At 42.3% G+C, this 20,449-nt stretch overlaps 1 protein-coding gene across 1 annotated transcript in view; it reads right to left on the reverse strand.

Annotated features, from left to right (window-relative positions):
- LOC142312954 (uncharacterized) overlaps nucleotides 1-20,449 on the reverse strand; it is a 141,557-nt gene that overhangs the window by 98,110 nt on the left and 22,998 nt on the right. Inside the window, exon 7 of the mRNA XM_075351942.1 lies at nucleotides 18,201-19,309. Coding sequence (XP_075208057.1) covers nucleotides 18,201-19,309 — 1,109 coding nt within the window. The remainder of the gene's footprint in view (nucleotides 1-18,200; nucleotides 19,310-20,449) is intronic.

Here is a 20,449-nt window from a genome sequence, read left to right on the forward strand (position 1 = left end):
TTCTGGGAAAGTATTCTATGGACAGTTGAGACAAAGATCAACCTGTACCAGAATGATGGGAAGAAAAAAGTTTGGAGAAGAAAGGGAACGGCACATGATCCAAGGCACACCACATCCTCTGTAAAACATGGTGGAGGCAACGTGATGGCATGGGCATGCATGGCTTTCAATGGCACTGGCTCACTTGTGTTTATTGATGACATAACAGCAGACAAGAGTAGCCGGATGAATTCTGAAGTGTACCGGGATATACTTTCAGCCCAGATTCAGCCAAATGCCGCAAAGTTGATCGGACGGCGCTTCATAGTACAGATGGACAATGACCCCAAGCATACAGCCAAAGCTACCCAGGAGTTCATGAGTGCAAAAAAGTGGAACATTCTGCAATGGCCAAGTCAATCACCAGATCTTAACCCAATTGAGCATGCATTTCACTTGCTCAAATCCAGACTTAAGACGGAAAGACCCACAAACAAGCAAGACCTGAAGGCTGCGGCTGTAAAGGCCTGGCAAAGCATTAAGAAGGAGGAAACCCAGCGTTTGGTGATGTCCATGGGTTCCAGACTTAAGGCAGTGATTGCCTCCAAAGGATTTGCAACAAAATATTGAAAATAAAAATATTTTGTTTGGGTTTGGTTTATTTGTCCAATTACTTTTGACCTCCTAAAATGTGGAGTGTATGTAAAGAAAGGTGTACACTTCCTACAATTTCTATCAGATATTTTTGTTCAAACCTTCAAATTAAACATTACAATCTGCACTTGAATTCTGTTGTAGAGGTTTCATTTCAAATCCAATGTGGTGGCATGCAGAGCCCAACTCGCGAAAATTGTGTCACTGTCCAAATATTTCTGGACCTAACTGTACCTAATCCAAAAGACACCACTGTGACTTTGGTTTGTTTTCTCTATAGGTAGTGATTAATATAATCCTTCTATGATATAATATGACAATTTTCACAGCACATGTTAATCCTAATAATATGAGGTTTGATATTTTTTGCAGACCATGACAATATATGGGGATATACAATAGAATTTATTGTATCAATATGGCAAAATCATTAGTGTTGTTCCCACTGGAACATATACAGCTGTTTTTTGGCCATTGTTTTGATTACCGTATTTTTCGGACTATAAGACGCACCGGACTATAAGACGCATCCTGGTTTTAGAGGAGGAAAATGGGAAAATAAAACTTTAAGCAAAAAATGTGGTCATGACACACTGTTATGGGGCGAGGATCTGCTGCTGACACTGTTATGGGGGTAATGTCCCCAAATTCTCTACTAAGGTACCCCATCCTGGTAATGATCCTCCTGCCTTGTATATGATCCTGCTATAAACCCCCATCCAGCCTGTTCACATACCCCCCCCATCCAGCCTGTTCACATACCCCCCCCCATCCAGCCTGTTCACATACTCCCCCATCCAGCCTGTTCACATACCCCCCCATCCAGCCTGTAAACATACCCCCCCCCATCCAGCCTGTTCACATACCCCCCCCATCCAGCCTGTAAACATACCCCCCCCCATCCAGCCTGTTCACATACCCCCCCCATCCAGCCTGTAAACATACCCCCCCCCCATCCAGCCTGTTCACATACCCCCCCCATCCAGCCTGTAAACATACCCCCCCCCCATCCAGCCTGTTCACATACCCCCCCATCCAGCCTGTTCACATACCCCCCCCATCCAGCCTGTTCACATACCCCCCCATCCAGCCTGTTCACATACCCCCCCCATCCAGCCTGTTCACATACCCCCCCCATCCAGCCTGTTCACATACCCCCCCCATCCAGCCTGTTCACATACCCCCCCCATCCAGCCTGTTCACATACCCCCCCATCCAGCCTGTTCACATACCCCCCCCATCCAGCCTGTTCACATACCCCCCCCATCCAGCCTGTTCACATACCCCCCCCATCCAGCCTGTTCACATACCCCCCCATCCAGCCTGTTCACATACCCCCCCCATCCAGCCTGTTCACATACCCCCCCATCCAGCCTGTTCACATACCCCCCCCATCCAGCCTGTTCACATACCCCCCCATCCAGCCTGTTCACATACCCCCCCATCCAGCCTGTTCACATACCCCCCCCATCCAGCCTGTTCACATACCCCCCCCCATCCAGCCTGTTCACATACCCCCCCCCATCCAGCCTGTTCACATACCCCCCCCATCCAGCCTGTTCACATACCCCCCCCATCCAGCCTGTTCACATACCCCCCCATCCAGCCTGTTCACATACCCCCCCATCCAGCCTGTTCACATACCCCCCCATCCAGCCTGTTCACATACCCCCCCCATCCAGCCTGTTCACATACCCCCCCCCCATCCAGCCTGTTCACATACCCCCCCCCATCCAGCCTGTTCACATACCCCCCCCCCATCCAGCCTGTTCACATACCCCCCCCCCCCATCCCTCCTGCTCATATACGGTACTCCCATCCTGCTATATGCCCCCATCGTGCTCATATACCATCCTGGTATATGGCCTGTATCCTATAGCACAGAGAAAAAAATAAACGTTTATACTCACCTTTTCCTCACTCCCTCCAGCACCGATCACATCTTCCTCTCTGGCACGCTGATCTGTGTGTGTGGAGCCGCCCCCTGCAGCATCGCGTCTTCCTGTCTGTGCCGATCAGCTGACCGGCTCAGCACAGATCAGCTGACCGGCACAGACAGGAAGACGCGATGCTGCAGGGGGCGGCTCCACACACGGGGACGGGTGAGTGTACTGATTCACTGCACCCCGCGCTGGTAGTGACGCGCGGGGGGCAGTGAATACAGCCGCACATGATCACTCCAGGCTGTAATTGCCAGGGGTGATCATGCGGCCGGCTCTTTACTTTCCGCGCGTCCCCGCTCGTCCTCCCGCCCACCTGTCAGCGCCGGCTTCAGCGCTGAGAGATGGGCGGGAGGATGGGCGTGCATATGTAATGAGCGGGCACACGTGGTCACGAGCAGGCACTGCTGCTGCCTGCTCGTGCCCCCGATGACCCGCAGCACCCTCATTCCCAGCCGCAGCCCTATAGTCAGACCATAAGACGCACCCCCAACTTTCCCCCAACATTTGGGGGAAAAAAAGTGCGTCTTATGGTCCGAAAAATACTTTATCTGAAGTTTATGCCTGATATTCAGAAACTTGGTTTACAACTCTCAGTGGCCTGTCAATGATTGACATTGTGGTTTGGACCATTGAACCTTTCTGACATTTAGCGGCACATACCATCTCTAACAAGAGTGGTGTCCGTGTCACAGTTTTGTTCATGTTGTTGGTCCCTTCTGGACATGAATGTCGTTTTCTTTTGTTTGCACATTTTTTTGGGTGATTGCATCACTGCGCAATTTTTAAATATTTAACTAAAAAGTTATGTATTATTAATATAATTTTCCTCTATAGTTGCTGGTAATAGATGTAAGAAATATAACTTCAAATTCATCAGACAACCCAAGGTTTTGAAACATTTCAGCATGTTCTCCAAGATGGACTTACATTTTGGATCTTTGGTGTTACCTTGAGATTTCAGGGGGCAGGTTCTAGCTGCCATGTGAAGGAGACGCACAGTACTGTGCTCCCGCTATAGATCCTGAGAGTACAGTGGCTATTAGCTGACCTTCCTTCACTTCTCCGCACTGGACCCGAGGTAAGATCTCTGGAGCAAGTTGAAGTGAGTGGTGTTGCTGGAGAGCTGGAATATGATCTCCAGCAAGCATTTGAGGAAGCAGGCCCTCGACAGTGCTTGTTCTAAGGCCTAAGCCACACGGCATGAAAATCGGACAGAGTGGAATGCGATAAAACATCGCATTTCACTCGGACCAATATTAGCCTATGTCCCACCGCCCATGAGCGATTATTTTCTTGGCCCCAATTGGACCGAGAAAACAATCGCAGCATGCTGCAACTGTAATGCGAGACTCTTTCTCTCGCACCCATTCAAGTCTATAATCAAAGAACAAAGTTCAGCTCACCCCCTCTGGCGTATTCCCCGTACCTCCAGCAGCTTGGACAAACAGGCACCGTCACCTGGGCAATCAAGATTAAAAGGAGAAACCGTCCAGCACTTGGGAGAAAGGTATGAGCCACTCAGGATAAATGTCCAGATGATTTATTTCCATATTATAAGTTGCAACGCGTTTCGGCTACATAAGTAGCCTTTGTCAAGTCCTTTGACAAAGGCTATTTATGTAGCCAAAACGCATTGCAACTGACAATTTCTGTACACACTTGGACCTATGCATGATTATGTTACAATCTGCATTGTATTTTTTATAATATGGAAATAAATCATCTGGACATTTATCTTGAGTGGCTCATACCTTTCTCCCAAACACTGGACGGTTTCTCCTTTTTTCATTTGTCTATGGGGCGAGAGAAAGATCGCACTGCACTCGTATTACACCGGTGTACCACGAGTGCAGTGCGAGAATGGCAATAGCCGGCTATGGAGGAGAGAGGGAGATAAATCCCACCCTCTCCTCCTCCATGCCAGCCCGCCCCTCCTCAGTGCCGGCCTGCCCCCCACAGATGAGGTCCGATCGCATGAGTTCTGGCTGATTAAAAAATTTGGTAAAAGTAATCTCTCCCCATTCTTTGCCATCAATATAGATCCACAGAGTCCCTGCAATATCTTTACCTCCTGGTTATCCAACCAAGACCTATTCTGATTAAAATAAATTACTGCACTTCAAGGATCGTGACTTCATTCTATGTAAAGCTAAGGACCACTTTGCAGTAACTATCAATGAATGGAAAATACTGCTATATCCTGATTTCTCATCGGAAGTCCAGAAAAAAGGACACAATTCTGGGACATAAAATGGAGACTTCGGGATTTATTTTACTCGCTTACATAGTGCTACTAATTCCACAGTGCTTTACAGACATGATCGTCACTGTTTTGATTGGGGATCACAATCTAAATTTCCTATCTGTACGTCTTGTAGTGTGGGAGGAAACCGGAGTACCCAGGGGAAACCCACACAAACACGGGGAGACATACAAACTCTTTGCAGATGTTCCTTACTCCATGATATCTATGGCCCAGATTAGGGTTGTTGCCATGGGTGGAGTTCATATATTTGAATCTCCCTCTAAAGCCTTAGCATGGTTGGACTCAAATGAAAAGTCTCTGCAGAGTGGGTCTGGATGACGGGACTTTCCCTATGGTGCTGAGGGAAAATCTGAAGGACTGAAGCTGGTGTGTTGAATTATAGGACTTTCTCCCTCTTGGATTGCTTTATCTAAGGATGGAGCAAATGTGCTGTATTTTGACCTGATAAAGCCCTTCGATTATTATGGCGACTATAATTAATGTCATAGCATGCAGTGGTAGAGGCCTGGGGCCACTGGTTACGAGACATGCTGTTTTCTTGTGGCTCTGTCAAGTGCAACCAGGGATCATCTGGCTCTGTGAAACGCATATGATGGGAGATCAAATCAGAAATCTGAAAAAAGCCTGGGTGGGCATGGAGTATCACTCAACTTTTACTACACATACAAGGAGAGTAAGTGTATTGGTACACAAGCCTATTCCCTTCTATTGTACAAATTCAAAGATAGATGTGGATGGTATTATTGTTGCCCTGTATGTCTCCATATTCAGCAGAAATCCTTAAAAGAATTTTGTCTTTTGTGTTTTTTTTCTCAGAGACTCCAGTCCTAAGGCCGGGACCACACGGGGATTAATGCGATCCTCACATGACACTCGGCTCACGCTGGCAGCACAACAGGAGCTGAGTGTCATGCGAGTGTCACTTTGAATGCGATCGGACCTCAGACGCAGGGGGCGGGCCGGCACTCAGGAGGGGAGGCCTGGCTCTGAGGAGGGGTGGGCCGGTGGTGCGGAGGGGAGGGCGGGATTTATCTCCCTCTCTCCTCCGTTTCCGGCTACTGCCATTCTCGCTTTGCACTCGGGGTACACCGGTGTACCGCAAGTGCGATCTTTCTCTCGCCCCATAGACTTGAATGGGTGCGAGAGAAAGAGACTCGCATTACAATCGCAGCATGCTGCAATTGTTTTCTCGGGCCGATTAGGGCCGAGAAAATAATCACTCATGGGTGCTGATTGGGTGCTGTTAATATTGGTCCGAGTGGAATGCGATATTTTATCCACTATTTCACTATGACCAAAGAATAAGATAATGAAGAAGTAACATTTACAGTTCCACTTACCGGAAACTTGTGGTTGGCTTAAAGACAGGTGTAAGGAAGCTTGCATATGAAATTTACGGCTCATTGCAATATTTCACTAACACTATGGTCAACTGTGGTCGGTCAGTTGTCAACTGGCAGGATGTACAAGTAAATGTGCAGGAAGCTGCTGGTGCCCACAGCAGTTTGTGGTCAAGTTACATGAACATGACTCAGCTGTCACATGCTGGTGACCATTTAAACACAACCTACAAAGTGTTCCTATAAAATTACACCGGACTCGCTTAATGTTAGGGGAAACCTTCCAGGACATTGAAGTGTACGCACTGCTCCTGTGATGCAAGATGCCATGTTGTTTCCTTTATCATTAAATCGAGTTCCCACCGATGTGAAAGGATTGCTACAACAAACGGTAATGTTGATGCATATTTCTGTTATTGTATAAGATTCTATGACTATAGTTCTAAATGCCTATGTACCATTGACTATTCATGTGCTATTAAAATAAATAGTATCTTGCTATAAAGAATATTAGTATTCGTGCCTGATTAGGATATCAGTGAGCGCTTCATAAGTACGGGCTTTCAGCCCCCTTTTTAGTAGAATTTAGCAAGACATAAATTGGCGTAGTCGGCAGGATTACTTCTATAAGAAGTAATTAAACTAATTTTTGTAATTTGGAAATTAAAAACATATATTTGGCAAATTTTCAGATATTTTTTCAATCTTTTTGCATAGTGTTAAAATGTTCAGAAAACGTAAGGATAATGTTAAGGAGGTTGTTGTGGAGATCCCCAGCTGGACTGAGGCTCCCTACAATCTTATAGGACATGAATTGGTCAATTGTGGATTGGCAGAACAATGGCAGAATAAACTCAAGGGTTGTGAAGCTACTGATGTTGTGAATGTACTCAGTGGTGCCCCTGTGAAAGCAGGTGATGTAGTGTCTTGTGGATTGGCAGAACAATGGCAGGACAAGCTTAAGGGTTGTGAAGCTACTGATGTTGTGAATGTACTCAGTAGTGCCCCTGTGAAAGCAGGTGATGTAGTGTCTTTAGGACGGCGCATCTGGATTTTGGCAAGTGCATATAGTGTAATGCATGAGCGTAATCTAAAGATGCAGAAGAAATGTTCCCAGATGGAACAAAGGATGATAGAATTAGGTTGCCTGAAAACAGTTCTGGAATGTAATACCAGACTGTTGAAGGATAAATTGGAACATTATCAGAATGTGGCACAAAAAGCTGCCATAAAAATTGCTCAAAATAAGTACAAGAAAAGAAGAGGAAAGGTAAATAAAATCAAAAATTGCTCAAAATAAGTACAAGAAAAGAAGGGGAAAAGTAAATAAAACCAAAGTACATAAAAGTATCGTCTCAGCTTCTATAAACTGGGATCCCGATACTTGGGATGGGGATGTGTGGGATTCATCTTCATCATCTGATGAGGAGGATTACCATAAAGGGAAGATTCAGGCTAACCCAGTAAGGAGGCGCCTAGAGAGGACAGAGAATGAGATCATCCGGGAACATGTCGGGATGGTCAGGGGAATCTGCAATATGACAAAGATGGTAATGCCATCACAAATGAGAGAACGATTCCTCATGTAAAAAATCGAGTAACCATTGAAGATTACTCTCAGGGAGAAGTTGATAGCATTTTAACACAGTTTAGACAAAAACCAGGAGAAGGAGAAATTCCCTGGTTGGTCAGGGTGCACAATCTCGGAGGAGGTGGAGTGCACTTTGACGCCGGAGACGTGGCAAAATTTGTCACCATGTCTCGGGACCCAGTAATTCAGAGATCAATAAAAAAATATTTTGTTGATCATAATGAGCATGGTACTCAAAACTTAATCATGATCCTAGCCCATGCTTTTCTGGACAAATACCCATCAGAAGCAGACTTTCCTATCAATGATAAACCTTGGTATACCTTAAAAGATGGTATGGAAAGGCTGAAGGAAGAAGCAATGAGGAATGCTCTTCCTCTTTTGGGAATGGATGATGATTATCTCCAGTACCCATTGAAAGCCAGCATAAGAAATAGGCTGGTTAAACATGCTCCTCCAGCATACAAAACAGTTATTTTAACCTTAACTGTAGCGCTGACTGGAGAATCAATCGGTGTAGTTCTAGGGAGGATGAGGGAGTTACAGGATATGGGACAGTGGGATAAACCATCCCCTGGAGGCCATGTTGGTAACAGTAAACCAAACAATCCTGATTGTAAAGAGAAATCAGTAGGGGAGGCCCCACGGGTGTTTCGCAAAGACATGTTCCAGGCTTTGCTTAAAGCCAGGATCAATAGGGAAAGGATTGATGGAAAGGAGACAGGAGAATTATGGAAGTTGTACAAACAGAAAGTTCTATCCGCAAAGAAAGTGACCACTACAAATGTGGAAGGGGGTTCAAAAACCCCCAAGGTAAATAAATCAGAGGGAAAAGGGGAAAAAAAAACAAAGAAAGTGTCTTGGGAAGATTTTCAGTCAGTTTATCCATGGGAAGAACTGGCTGCAGCCGTGGCCACAAAGGTTACGGAAAGAAGGGCTAATACACAGACTGAAGTCTGTGTAAATGAAAGTTCAGAAGGAAGTGATTTACCATAGGTAGCCAGCCAAACCCCCCTATTGATAAAAAGGGACGAACGTCTCTACGTCAATCTTAGCATACATTGGAAAGGGGGAAATGTTCAAAGAGTCCCAGCTTTGATTGACACGGGGGCGGAGGCTACTTTAATTCATGGAAACCCAGAAAAAATAAAAGGACCTCGAGTAAAAATTGCTGGACTAGGTGGTCAAGTGATCACCAGGGTTCAGACACAGGTAGCTTTGAAGATAGGTAATTTACCTATCAAGCAGTATACGGTGCTGGTAGTTCCTATACCAGAATATATTTTGGGAATTGATATCCTAAAATGGATGACTCTTAATCTAACCGAAGGAAAATTCTCCTTTGGGGTTATGTCTTGTCATAAGGAAATGCAGATTTCACATTATATCAATGATATAATGATATAAGGACAAGATGAGCAAAGTGTGAAAGATCAATTGACAAAACTGGTTGCTCATATGAGGAGTAAAGGATGGGAAATCAATGATGCCAAGGTTCAAGGACCGTCTCAGGTGGTAATGTTTCTAGGGATTCAGTGGAACAAGGGGCACAGAGAGATCTTGCCCAATGCCAGACAGAAAATTATTAATTTTCCGGTCCCTAAATCCAAACAGGAGACTCAGTCTTATATTGGATTGTTTGATTTTTGGAGACAACATATCCCTCATTTGGGACAAATGTTGGCTCCTTTGTACAAAGTAACGAGGAAAAAATATGACTTCCACTGGGGAGAGGAACAGCAAAATGTGTTTGAGATGGTCAGGGAAGTGTGGCAAGACATTGAAGGGATTATTCAATCTACCAAGACCACTGTATTTCATTTTGATGCTCATGTCCCTACTAACTCACTTGAACGTTTGTTTAATTCAGAAGCAGATAAAGCAGCAGCCATCAGACAAATCAGTCCAACAGTTGACAAGGAAAAAAGAGGCATGGTTGCAAGGTACAGCTGTTTGGGCACACCAGAAAGAGCAACACCTTATTCAGCAGGTTTAGACCTCAGTACATTGGAAACTGTCGTGGTACCCCCAGGTAAGGTAAAACCAATTTCAACAGGATTGGGTTGCCAGATACCAAAGAATCATTATGGTCAAATAGCCACTCCTAGTTTAGTGTTAAAAGGAGCCATAGTGGTGGGAGGGGTAATAGATGCAGATTATCAGGGAGAAATCAAGGTACTGATGCTAAATTTGGGAAATGAACCTTTGATATTGATGAAACACCAGAAGGTGGCTCAGATGTTAATAATTCCAATAAACTTGTCTGAAATAAGAGAAGGAACTGCCCCGGCAGAATTAACAATACGGGGTACTAAAGGTTTTGGATACTCTAATATTACAAATGTAGGAGCAAAAATATGGATTCAAAACCTCCAAGGACCGCCCTCAGAGACAGAGGTAATAGCAGTCGGAAAAGATCTTACTCTCCTGATAACGAGACCAGGAGTGGAGAAGTGGGAATATGTCCCACAAGAAAAATGTTATTTACGAGAATAATAGTGTATCTTTATTTGCAGATGGTGTTGTAAATAAGTGGAATCCATGGTATCGGTTACTGGGAAGAGCTCGATAGTGATGAGATGGAGAAATTCCTGTGTTTGATGTTTGCCTCTTTGGTCGTTGGATGGACAAGTCTACCTCAGGAGGAACCTATGGCGAATGAATTTCTGATGCACCATCACATTTTCAACACACAGATTGCTGGATCTGTACACATTCTTCGGTTACAGCCACCAGTATCCCTTATCTGGATGTCCCGGTATCGATGGAGGAAATCTTAAAGTAGAAAAGTTGTTCTGATCATCTTGCTGATAAAGACACTCGAAGTGTTCGTCTATAGAATACTACAGAACTCATTTCCATAGTGGGATGGATCAATCTTCCATGGTGGCAAGGCAATTTGAATGCAACAGTCACCAATTTGCAATATCTGGCTTTTAAGGGAGGAATTTGGGTACTAAGATATAAGACTGGACTGATTAACCTGGGATTCATCCCTATAGAGAATATAAAAATAAGTTTTGGGACAGCTATAAATACTGTAGATGCTTTTAAACCCAGCTTAGTGGAAAGGACAATTCATGATATGTTATGGCCTTATGCCAATATGTTCATAAATGGGACTAGTGAAACTTCTAGTAACATATCGGGAAATGTAATGTGTAATGATTCCTTTGAATATCGAGCAAATGCCAAAACACATGATATTCAAGGGAGCTTTTCAGATAATATTGCTTTTAGTTTTAATATACTGTACAAAGTAGTGAAAGTGATTATATTTGTGATTCAACGTTTATCTAAACAAACCAAGAAAACAAAATTTGTGGCAAACAATATTTCTTGGTCATGGTATGGTATATTCTGAGTGATCTTCCTCTAGTGGAATACTGATGATGGAAAATAATCCCTGGGATCAAGGACCGATTGTGATACCAATGTGATATGACTGAAGAATGTGTGATTAGATAGGGATCATAATCAAAAGATAGGAGTGATCCCAGAGATTATTTGACCTATCAATAATTCAGTATCAAAGAGATGTCCTTTGGATAACCAATTTCACTATGACCAAAGAATAAGATAATGAGGAAGTAACATTTACAGTTCCACTTACCGGAAACTTGTGGTTGGCTTAAAGACAGGTGTAAGGAAGCTTGCATATGAAATTTATGGCTCATTGCAATATTTCACTAACACTATGGTCAACTGTGGTCGGTCAGTTGTCAACTGGCAGGATGTACAAGTAAATGTGCAGGAAGCTGCTGGTGCCCACAGCAGTTTGTGGTCAAGTTACATGAACATGACTCAGCTGTCACATGCTGGTGACCATTTAAACACAACCTACAAAGTTTTCCTATAAAATTACACCGGACTCGCTTAATGTTAGGGGAAACCTTCCAGGACATTGAAGTGTACGCACTGCTCCTGTGATGCAAGATGCCATGTTGTTTCCTTTATCATTAAATCGAGTTCCCTCCGATGTGAAAGGATTGCTACAACAATCGGTAATGTTGATGCATATTTCTGTTATTGTATAAGATTCTATGACTATAGTTCTAAATGCCTATGTACCATTGACTATTCATGTGCTATTAAAATAAATAGTATCTTGCTATAAAGAATATTAGTATTCGTGCCTGATTAGGATATCAGTGAGCGCTTCGTAAGTACGGGCTTTCAGCCCCCTTTTTAGTAGAATTTAGCAAGACAATAAGTAATCAATAATTTTCACCTATATTACACCAACGTATAAGGCTATGTGCACACACTGCGTTTTTTTGACGCTGCGTTTTTGTGCCGTTTTGGCCGCTAAAACCGCACAAAAACGCACCGCGGCAAAAAAACGCAGCAAAAAAACGCAGTTGGTGCGTTTTTGGCTGCGTTTTTGATCTCAGCGTTTTTCTGCGTTTTTCCAATGCATTGCATGGGGGGAAAACGCAGAAAAACGCAGGAAAGAATTGACATGTCCATTTTTTTTTAAGCTCAAAAACGCAGCTTAAAAAAAAAGTTGGGTGCAGACAGAAAAACTGAAAACTCATAGACTTTGCTGAGGAAGCAAAGTCATGCAGTTTTGAGGCCAAAAACGCACACGAAAAATGCACAAAAACGCTGCGAAAAACGCACTGTGTGAACTTACCCTAAAAGTACAAGACTATCTTTTTGGAAAGTGATGTCTTCTCTAATTTTGATAGAATAACCATTCCCAGACTGTCTGAGGTCAAATAGAAATTGCTAGAGCAACCTCTGATCCTGGAGGAGCTGTAGGATGCATTGCAATCAATGCAAAACAAAAAAGGTCCTGGAGCTGATGGACTGCAAGCAGAATATTTTAAGATGCATGAAGAGGTAATGTTGCCCAAGAGTCTGAAGGTATGAGGTGCAGGAGTTGGGTTCATTGCTAGACTCTATAAAAGAAGAATTTTCCTAATATTGAAACTGGAAAAGGATCCGTCACTAATGGATTCATATAGACCAATATCATTACTCCCAGATGATGTCAAATTAATGGCTAAAGCTTTAGCTATTAGTTTAATTAGGGTCATTAGTAGAGATGAGCTAACCCAGGGAAGTTCGGTTCGGCAGGTACTGCCAGACTTTTGATAAACTTCAATTTGGGACTTGGACTTGATCTGAATCCCAATGGAAATCACTAATTGGGTAGTTTGGATCTCGACCCACATGCAGCCAGCCATAAACAGATCACTTCCGATCATGCTGCTTTTAGTGTAAATCAGATTTTATTAGAAAAGAAAAGCAGGTTTACAAATTAAAATGCGTAGATTGTAACAGCTCAAAGTTTGAGGACATTAGTTAGCTCAAAATAATTCTGTTTATACAGTATCTTTAATTACATAGGTAAAGTCAATTTAACGACATTCATCAGATCACATCACTTTGGAATGGCACTCAAGAAGTGACTAGATTAACAATCAAAGTATATTCGGACTCATTTAGGAAGGTCATAAAAAGAGGAAAATAAAAACCTTAATACAACATTTTTAACTGGTAGTATATGCATTGCGCAGTATAAACATGTGAGGAAAGGTGGAAGAAGAAGATATAAGAGAAGGAAGGAAAGAAAAGAAAAAGAGGTAAAGTCAAGTAAATACCCCATCTGGGTCGTACTCTATTCCCAACACTGTTTGATGTGTGGGATGGACTTTCAAGTAAATTGTATGCCTCTAATCTAAGGCTTGTAGCCAGGATATCAGGTCAGGTGTCTCCCTATACATTATCAACGGCGTCTACAGCCTGGTCACCCTCTCTTCCGAATCCATCGCCTGGCCAACAAACTCCTCCATCTGGAGGATCCGATTTATCTCAGCCACCAACTCCACCCGCGAGGGTACCACTGTTTGCCTCCAATACCTGGGGATTAGGCTCCTTGCTCCGGTCAAAAAGTGCCTTAATAGACCCTTTTTGTAACTGGCAGTTGAAATAGTGGCTCAAGGACAAGAGGGCCAACTCCGGAGTTGGTTCGAATCTGGATGGTGCCACTTTATTTAGTAGGGCAAACACATCTAACCAAAATGCTGGATAGACGGACAGGACCACCATGTATGGAGGTATGAGCCATGATCATTTGTGCACCTCCAACAGGTATCACAGACAGATGGGAACATGGAATGGACTCTTGAAGGACATCAGTACCACCTGGAGACTATTTTGCCCCTCTCCTGCGACACTACATCTAATGACGACTTATGAGTAAAGAGCAATATTTTCGAGCATTCCTCAGGAGTGAGGGTTCTCCCCAACTTCACCTCCCATTTTGGGAAAAAGGGAGGGTCATCATCCAAACCAGACATCCCAGCCTGGAACAATTTATATAACAGGGATGTGATGTGCCCCGGAAAGTACCCCCCCCAGACACAGAGACTCAAGAGCATCAAGGGTCTACAGAGATAAGTGGCACGACAGAAATAATAAAGCTCTTCAGTTGTACATAGCTGAGCCATGCGCCTGCGATCATGCTGTTTTTACCCCTAGTGCAAGCCCTTCAAACACTGCAAGCGGCTTGCACTGGGCTGAGCACCAAGCATACTCAAAGCACAGTGAAGCTTGTGCGAGTGGTTTGCATACATAAAGCACCCAAACTGCGAAACCAAATTCCGGTCTTTGGGAAAAGTCTGTTACAGTATAAACACTGAACTTCGGGTTTGCTAATCTTTAGTCATCAAGAAACTGGTGAAGACCAGGCTGGGTTTATGGCTAATGCATCCATAGCAGTCAATCTGAGACATCTGTTCCTGAATCTGCAGATGAGTTCTCAGGGCGTTGGTAGTAGGGCGTTTCTATCTTTTTACACTGCTAATGCTTCCAACAGCGTTGAATGGAGTCACCTACTGGCAGTATTAGAGAAGATGAGTTTTAGTCCTAATTACATAGCGTTAAGTTGTTTGCGTTAGAATTCTCCAACAGTTAGGGTCTGGGTGAATGGTCATCTATCCAAGATATTTAACCCCTTCACGACCGAGGATGTAACGGTACGTCCTAAACATGAAGGTGTGATCATCGATGGCTGCTGCAGCGAGTCAGCGGTAATTTCCGCACATATCTACTGATTTGTACAGCAGACATGTGTGCTTCGCAGGTGCAGGTGGATTCGCGATCCACCCGTGTCCGTTAACACCTTAAATTACTCTGTCAAAATGTGACAGCGCGATTTGCTGCAGCAGGGAACGTGCCTTTCCCCGCCGCCATCAGAGGCCCCATGACGCAATCAAGGAAAGCTGTTAGTTGTCATGGTAGCACAGAGTCATGTGATGACTCCTGTCGCTATCATGATGTAGTTCCTGTTACATCCGGCAGAGCAGCGCCTGTAACAGTAATGCAGCATTTCCCCTGATCAGAGCGATGCTGCTCTGATCAGGAAAAATAAATGATCGATCACACTGCTGATCCTTATAGTCCCCTAGGGATATTAGTAAAATTAAAAAAAGTTTTAAAAATATGTATATAAAAAATAACCTAAAAGTTCAAACCACCCCCCATTCGCCTCATTGAAAATTAAAGGGTTAAAAAATAAAATATATATACACATTTGGTATTGCTGGGTTTAGAAATGCCCGATCAAAATATAAAATGAAATAATCTGATCGGTAAACGGCGTAGAGGCAAAAAAAAACCCCCAAATAAAATGCACGTTTTTTGGTTATTGTAAATTTTGCGCAAAATGCAATAACAGGCAATCAAAATGTAGCATCTGCGCAAAAATGGTACCATTAAAAACGTCAGCTATAGACGCAAAAAAAAAAAACTGTCACTGAGCCCATATCCCAAAAAACGAGAACGCTGCGGGTCGCGGAATATGGCACTGTGCCAATTTTTTTAAACAAAATTCTGATTTTATTTTTTTTAGATAAAAGTAAACCTATACATGTTTGATGTCTACGAACTCATACCGAAGCATCACACAGTCACATCAGATTTACCGTATAGTGAACACATTGAAAAAAATACCCCCAAAACAATTGTGGAATCGCACTTTTTTTGCAATTTTTCCGCACTGGGAATTTGCCATTTTCCAGTACAGTATATGGTAAAACTAATGGTTTCATTTAAAAGTACAACTCGTCCCGCAAAAAAAAGCCCTCATATGGCAAGATTGACGGAAAAATAAAAATATACAATAGGATAAAGAGTTGCACACTAATCACAATGTATAGGGGAATAATGAAAAGCAGAACTGCTATGGGAATACTAGACTGAAAAATACAATGAACTATATGAAAAAATGAAAAACATGAAAATGGAATATCAATCAACAGAAATTGCCGCAGCTACCCACCCCTAGGCATCAGCCGTGTTGCTTTTGTAGACGGCAGACGGTAATCCTCCACATACACTGGGCAGGTGGTGCTTATCCCCCAAGCAAAAAAAGTTCCTGGATAGAGTCCAACAATAGAGATAGGGCAGCACTCACCAGCGTCCAGTAAAAAAGACTTTATTTATTCATGGTTCAGGTAAAAAAGCAGGCGCAGAGTCGACAGCAGGGCCCCCTCATGGACTGTCCATGAGGGGGCCCTGCTGTCGACTCTGCTCCTGCTTTTTTTACCTGCACCATGAATAAATAAAGTCTTGTTTACTGGACGCTGGTGAGTGCTGCTCTCTCTCTATTGTTGGACTCTATCCATGAAAATGGAATATGCATAACTGCTATGAATAATAGGAATATAAGAGATGTTTAGCCATTGTATTGATCAATGCAAAAGAGCCCCAAAACCACACCAAGGTAATCTCTATTTTTGGGGTCCCTAACGTATGTGTAACCTCACCTGCAGTTAAAAATGTAGCTGTAACACTACTTCCCGGTTGGTTCATTAACCCTCATACATATTCACTACTTCCCCTGCCCACCGTCAGTCCTGGCATCTGGGAAGCAAAGGACCAAGCTATATATGTGAAAAAATACACATAGCTATGGGTGGGGCAGGGTTCTCAGACAGAAAGTGCATACTAATTAAAGAGTGTATGTCTGGAACACCAATGGTGTGAACAAGGTGCAAGACTCAAAAACATAAAACTATACAATAGGATAAAGAGTTGCACACTAGTCAATGTATAGGGGAATAATGAAAATATTGTATAGTTATATGTTTTTGAGTCTTGCACCTTGTTCACACCATTAGTGTTCCAGACGTACACTCTTTACTTAGTATGCACTTTCTGTCTAAGTACCCTGCCCCACCCATAGCCATGTGTCTTATTTCACATATATACCTTGGTCCTTTGCTTGCCAGATGCCAGGACTGACGGTGGGCAGGGGAAGTAGTGAATATGTATGAGGGTTAATGAACCAACCAGGAAGTAGTGTTACAGCTGCGCAAAAGACTTGGTAAGTATAACGCTCCTGCTTTATTTTCTTTCCTTTTTTTATTGTCTGGGTGGCTGAATCCGAACAGTTACACGGAGGTCCTTGAGAACTCCGTGTTCAGAGTCGGTGCACATATACTAGGTATCCGATACGTACCCCAAAGTCATATACAACCTGCACTTTAACATCCTAAGTAAAATTGATGCTGATATTCAACCCATATTCCACAGGGACCACAAACTGAGGGAAATATTCCCAGATCTACCATTTCTCTCCTGCAAACAGCTACGAAACAAAAAATCTTCTCAGCAGAAGTGTCCTCTCATCATCTTAGATGATCAATGTCACCTTTAGAAAATACAGGACTTGTACCCACATCTTACCTATAAACTTCCGCATACTCAATATAAAACAGAATGATAGAATCCTGGATGTGATCTTATATACATACTCCAATGTGGTGTACATCTAAATTTTCCTAATAAAGGAGCCTGCAAATATAATCTTCCAATGGAATGGACAAATATACACACACATATACACACACACACACACACACACACACACACACACACTGCTGCACAGATAGAATATTTACCCTTAGCTTTGCTGTAAAAGCACATTTACATTCACATAGAACACTGCTACATATACACATTTGCATACATATATACGGTGTATATATATTACCCTATTTTGCAGTTCCTTACAGGTCATGTGATTGATTACATGACCTGAATGGTCTGGAAGCTAGTCAGGTGGAAGGTTCTTCAGCTGCTCACTCAGGATGTGCAGCCTCTGCGCAGGTCCCGGTAGCTTCCTGTCCTGCTCTGGACCGATGACATACATCAGTGTGTGGCACGAAGAGAGAGAGCAGTTCTCTCAATGACCGGGAATGACACTGTCTCAGAGTGCTCTTCCATCACAAGAAGCTGCCTCTGGTTAAAAGTGCATCGTATAGTCCAAAAAGTAGTGAGTTTTAAAGTAATTTCCCTTTCTCATTCACTTCTAAGACGGTCTGTTATATGTTTTTGCATAATCTGTCAAAATATATAATTTCTCCCTGTGTGTTATTTTTGATGGTTGACAAAATATGATTTTTAGAAATTCAGATTTCAAAATCTTGATATGAGTACGACTTCTCCCCTGTGTGAATTCTCTGGTGTATTATAAGATGCGATTTCTGGTTAAAATATTTCCCACATTCTGAACAGTGAAAAAACCTCTTCCCTGTGTGACTGCTGTGGTGTCTAATAAGGTGAGATTGCTCTACAAAACTTTTTCCACATTCTGAACATGAAAAAGGCATCTCTACGGTGTGAATTCTCTGGTGTGTAACAAGCAATGATTTACGAGCAAAAGATCTCCCACATTCTGAACATGAATATGGCTTCTCCCCTGTGTGAATTGTCTGGTGTGCAAAAAGATGTGCTTTCCGTATAAAACATCTCCCACATTCTGTACATAAATATGGTCTCTCCCCTGTGTGACTTTTCTGGTGTCTAACAAGGTGTGATTTCAGTAAAAAACATTTCCCACATTCTGAACAGGAATATGGTTTCTCCCCAGTGTGACTTTTCTGGTGTCTAACAAGGTGTGATTTCACTACAAAACATTTCCCACATTCTGAACATGAGAAAGGCTTCTCACCTGTGTGAATTTTCTGGTGTGTAACAAGGTGCGATTTCACTACAAAACATTTCCCACATTCTGAACATGAGAAAGGCTTCTCACCTGTGTGAATTTTCTGGTGTGTACCAAGATGTGATTTATGTAAAAAACATTTCCCACATTCTGAACATGAATATGGCCTCTCTCCTGTGTGACTTCTCTCATGACTAACAAGATATGATTTCTGGTGAAAATATTTCCCACACTTGGAACAAGAAAATCTCTTATCCTCCGTGTGAATTTTATGAAGTTTAACAAAAGATGTTTTGAGGGGAAAACTATTTCCATATTGTGAAATTGACTTCTTTGCTTTAAGAGCAGATTGTTTTTTAATTCCTCTTTTCTGACTTTTATTTTTCTTAGTAGTCTGTAATGAATTAGAAGCTAAGACTTGTTTCATTGGATGTGATTGTAAATCTTTGCTGTGAAGCGATAATGACGTATCTGGAGTAATGACATTCACTTTACTTGTATCCTGTGTGACACCAAGGTCATCTGATTTATAAATTGAAGATGTCAGTTGTTCCTCTGATCTCCTGGTACAGCCATCTGCCAATAATAAAACAAATTATTTTTGAACAAAATATCCTTGAGATTACTATTTAATAACATTTTTACTTAAATGTCCCTATAAATGCAAATTATGTAGCAAAATAGAATTATTCACTAAGACGTTTACAGGTAAATACAATAGAAATCCTCATAGGATGAACCAGTACAGAGTGGTGTTCATCTGGTTGTTCATTCTGACTCTGAAATATTAGAATAGGAAGCCACGAAAAATTATTATGTAGGCGAAAATGACACTAATAAAAACTTCAACTCATTCCACAAAAAAACAAGCCCCCACTCAGGTCTATCATTTTTCAATAAAAAATCAGTTGCTCAAAAATGCCTAAATATCCACATGCCTTCCATAAACTAATCTAGCAAAATCGGCGCTCTCAAAGCCAAATCTCCCTTTGGTTTCTCAGTCTTGCAGTGCGCACAAATTACATTTAGCATCCATGTATTTGTATTTACTGTAGTGAGAAGAACCCACAATTTATGGTGTGTGTCTCCTGGACCACAATCTGGGCACTATGTGTTGGGTAATAAACTGGCATATTTGCAATTTTCACTCTGCAACATCCAGTGTGTGCTAATTTCTGGAAAGAGCCTGTGGAATAAAAAAGAAAGTCACTACTCCAATAGAGGACTCACATTAAATAAACCAGACATAAAATGTAACTTTTATTAAATAATTCTAAAAACAGAAAATAGGATAAGGATGCTCATCGGGGAAGAAGGCACAGTGCCGAAATGTAAGACTGGGAAGTGGCTCCACATCCTAATACGGTTAATGCATTTTTTGTACTTATTATGTTAGATTCTGACTTACCCTGTTTGTATTTGTTTATTAACCAGCACTTACTCTGTAAATGTCATTTACAATCTAGCGACAATGCTACCTGCTTTTTTTTGGATTGTGGTGCCACCTTCTTGCTAATTATGACACAGCCTGTTTTTCTATTTATTTCATATAGGTAATATTTTACTTGTGTATTATTTGTACTAATTGCTATATGATTCTCTCAGATTGTGTATTACCATATTTATTAGTCCTACTGGGTAAATAGTAATGATATATTAAATATAGAGTATATTATGCTTTTTTATTAAGGTTCTCACACAGAGCGCTTCTATTTA

Source organism: Anomaloglossus baeobatrachus, chromosome 5, assembly GCF_048569485.1.
Source record: "Anomaloglossus baeobatrachus isolate aAnoBae1 chromosome 5, aAnoBae1.hap1, whole genome shotgun sequence".
NCBI lineage: Eukaryota > Metazoa > Chordata > Amphibia > Anura > Aromobatidae > Anomaloglossus > Anomaloglossus baeobatrachus.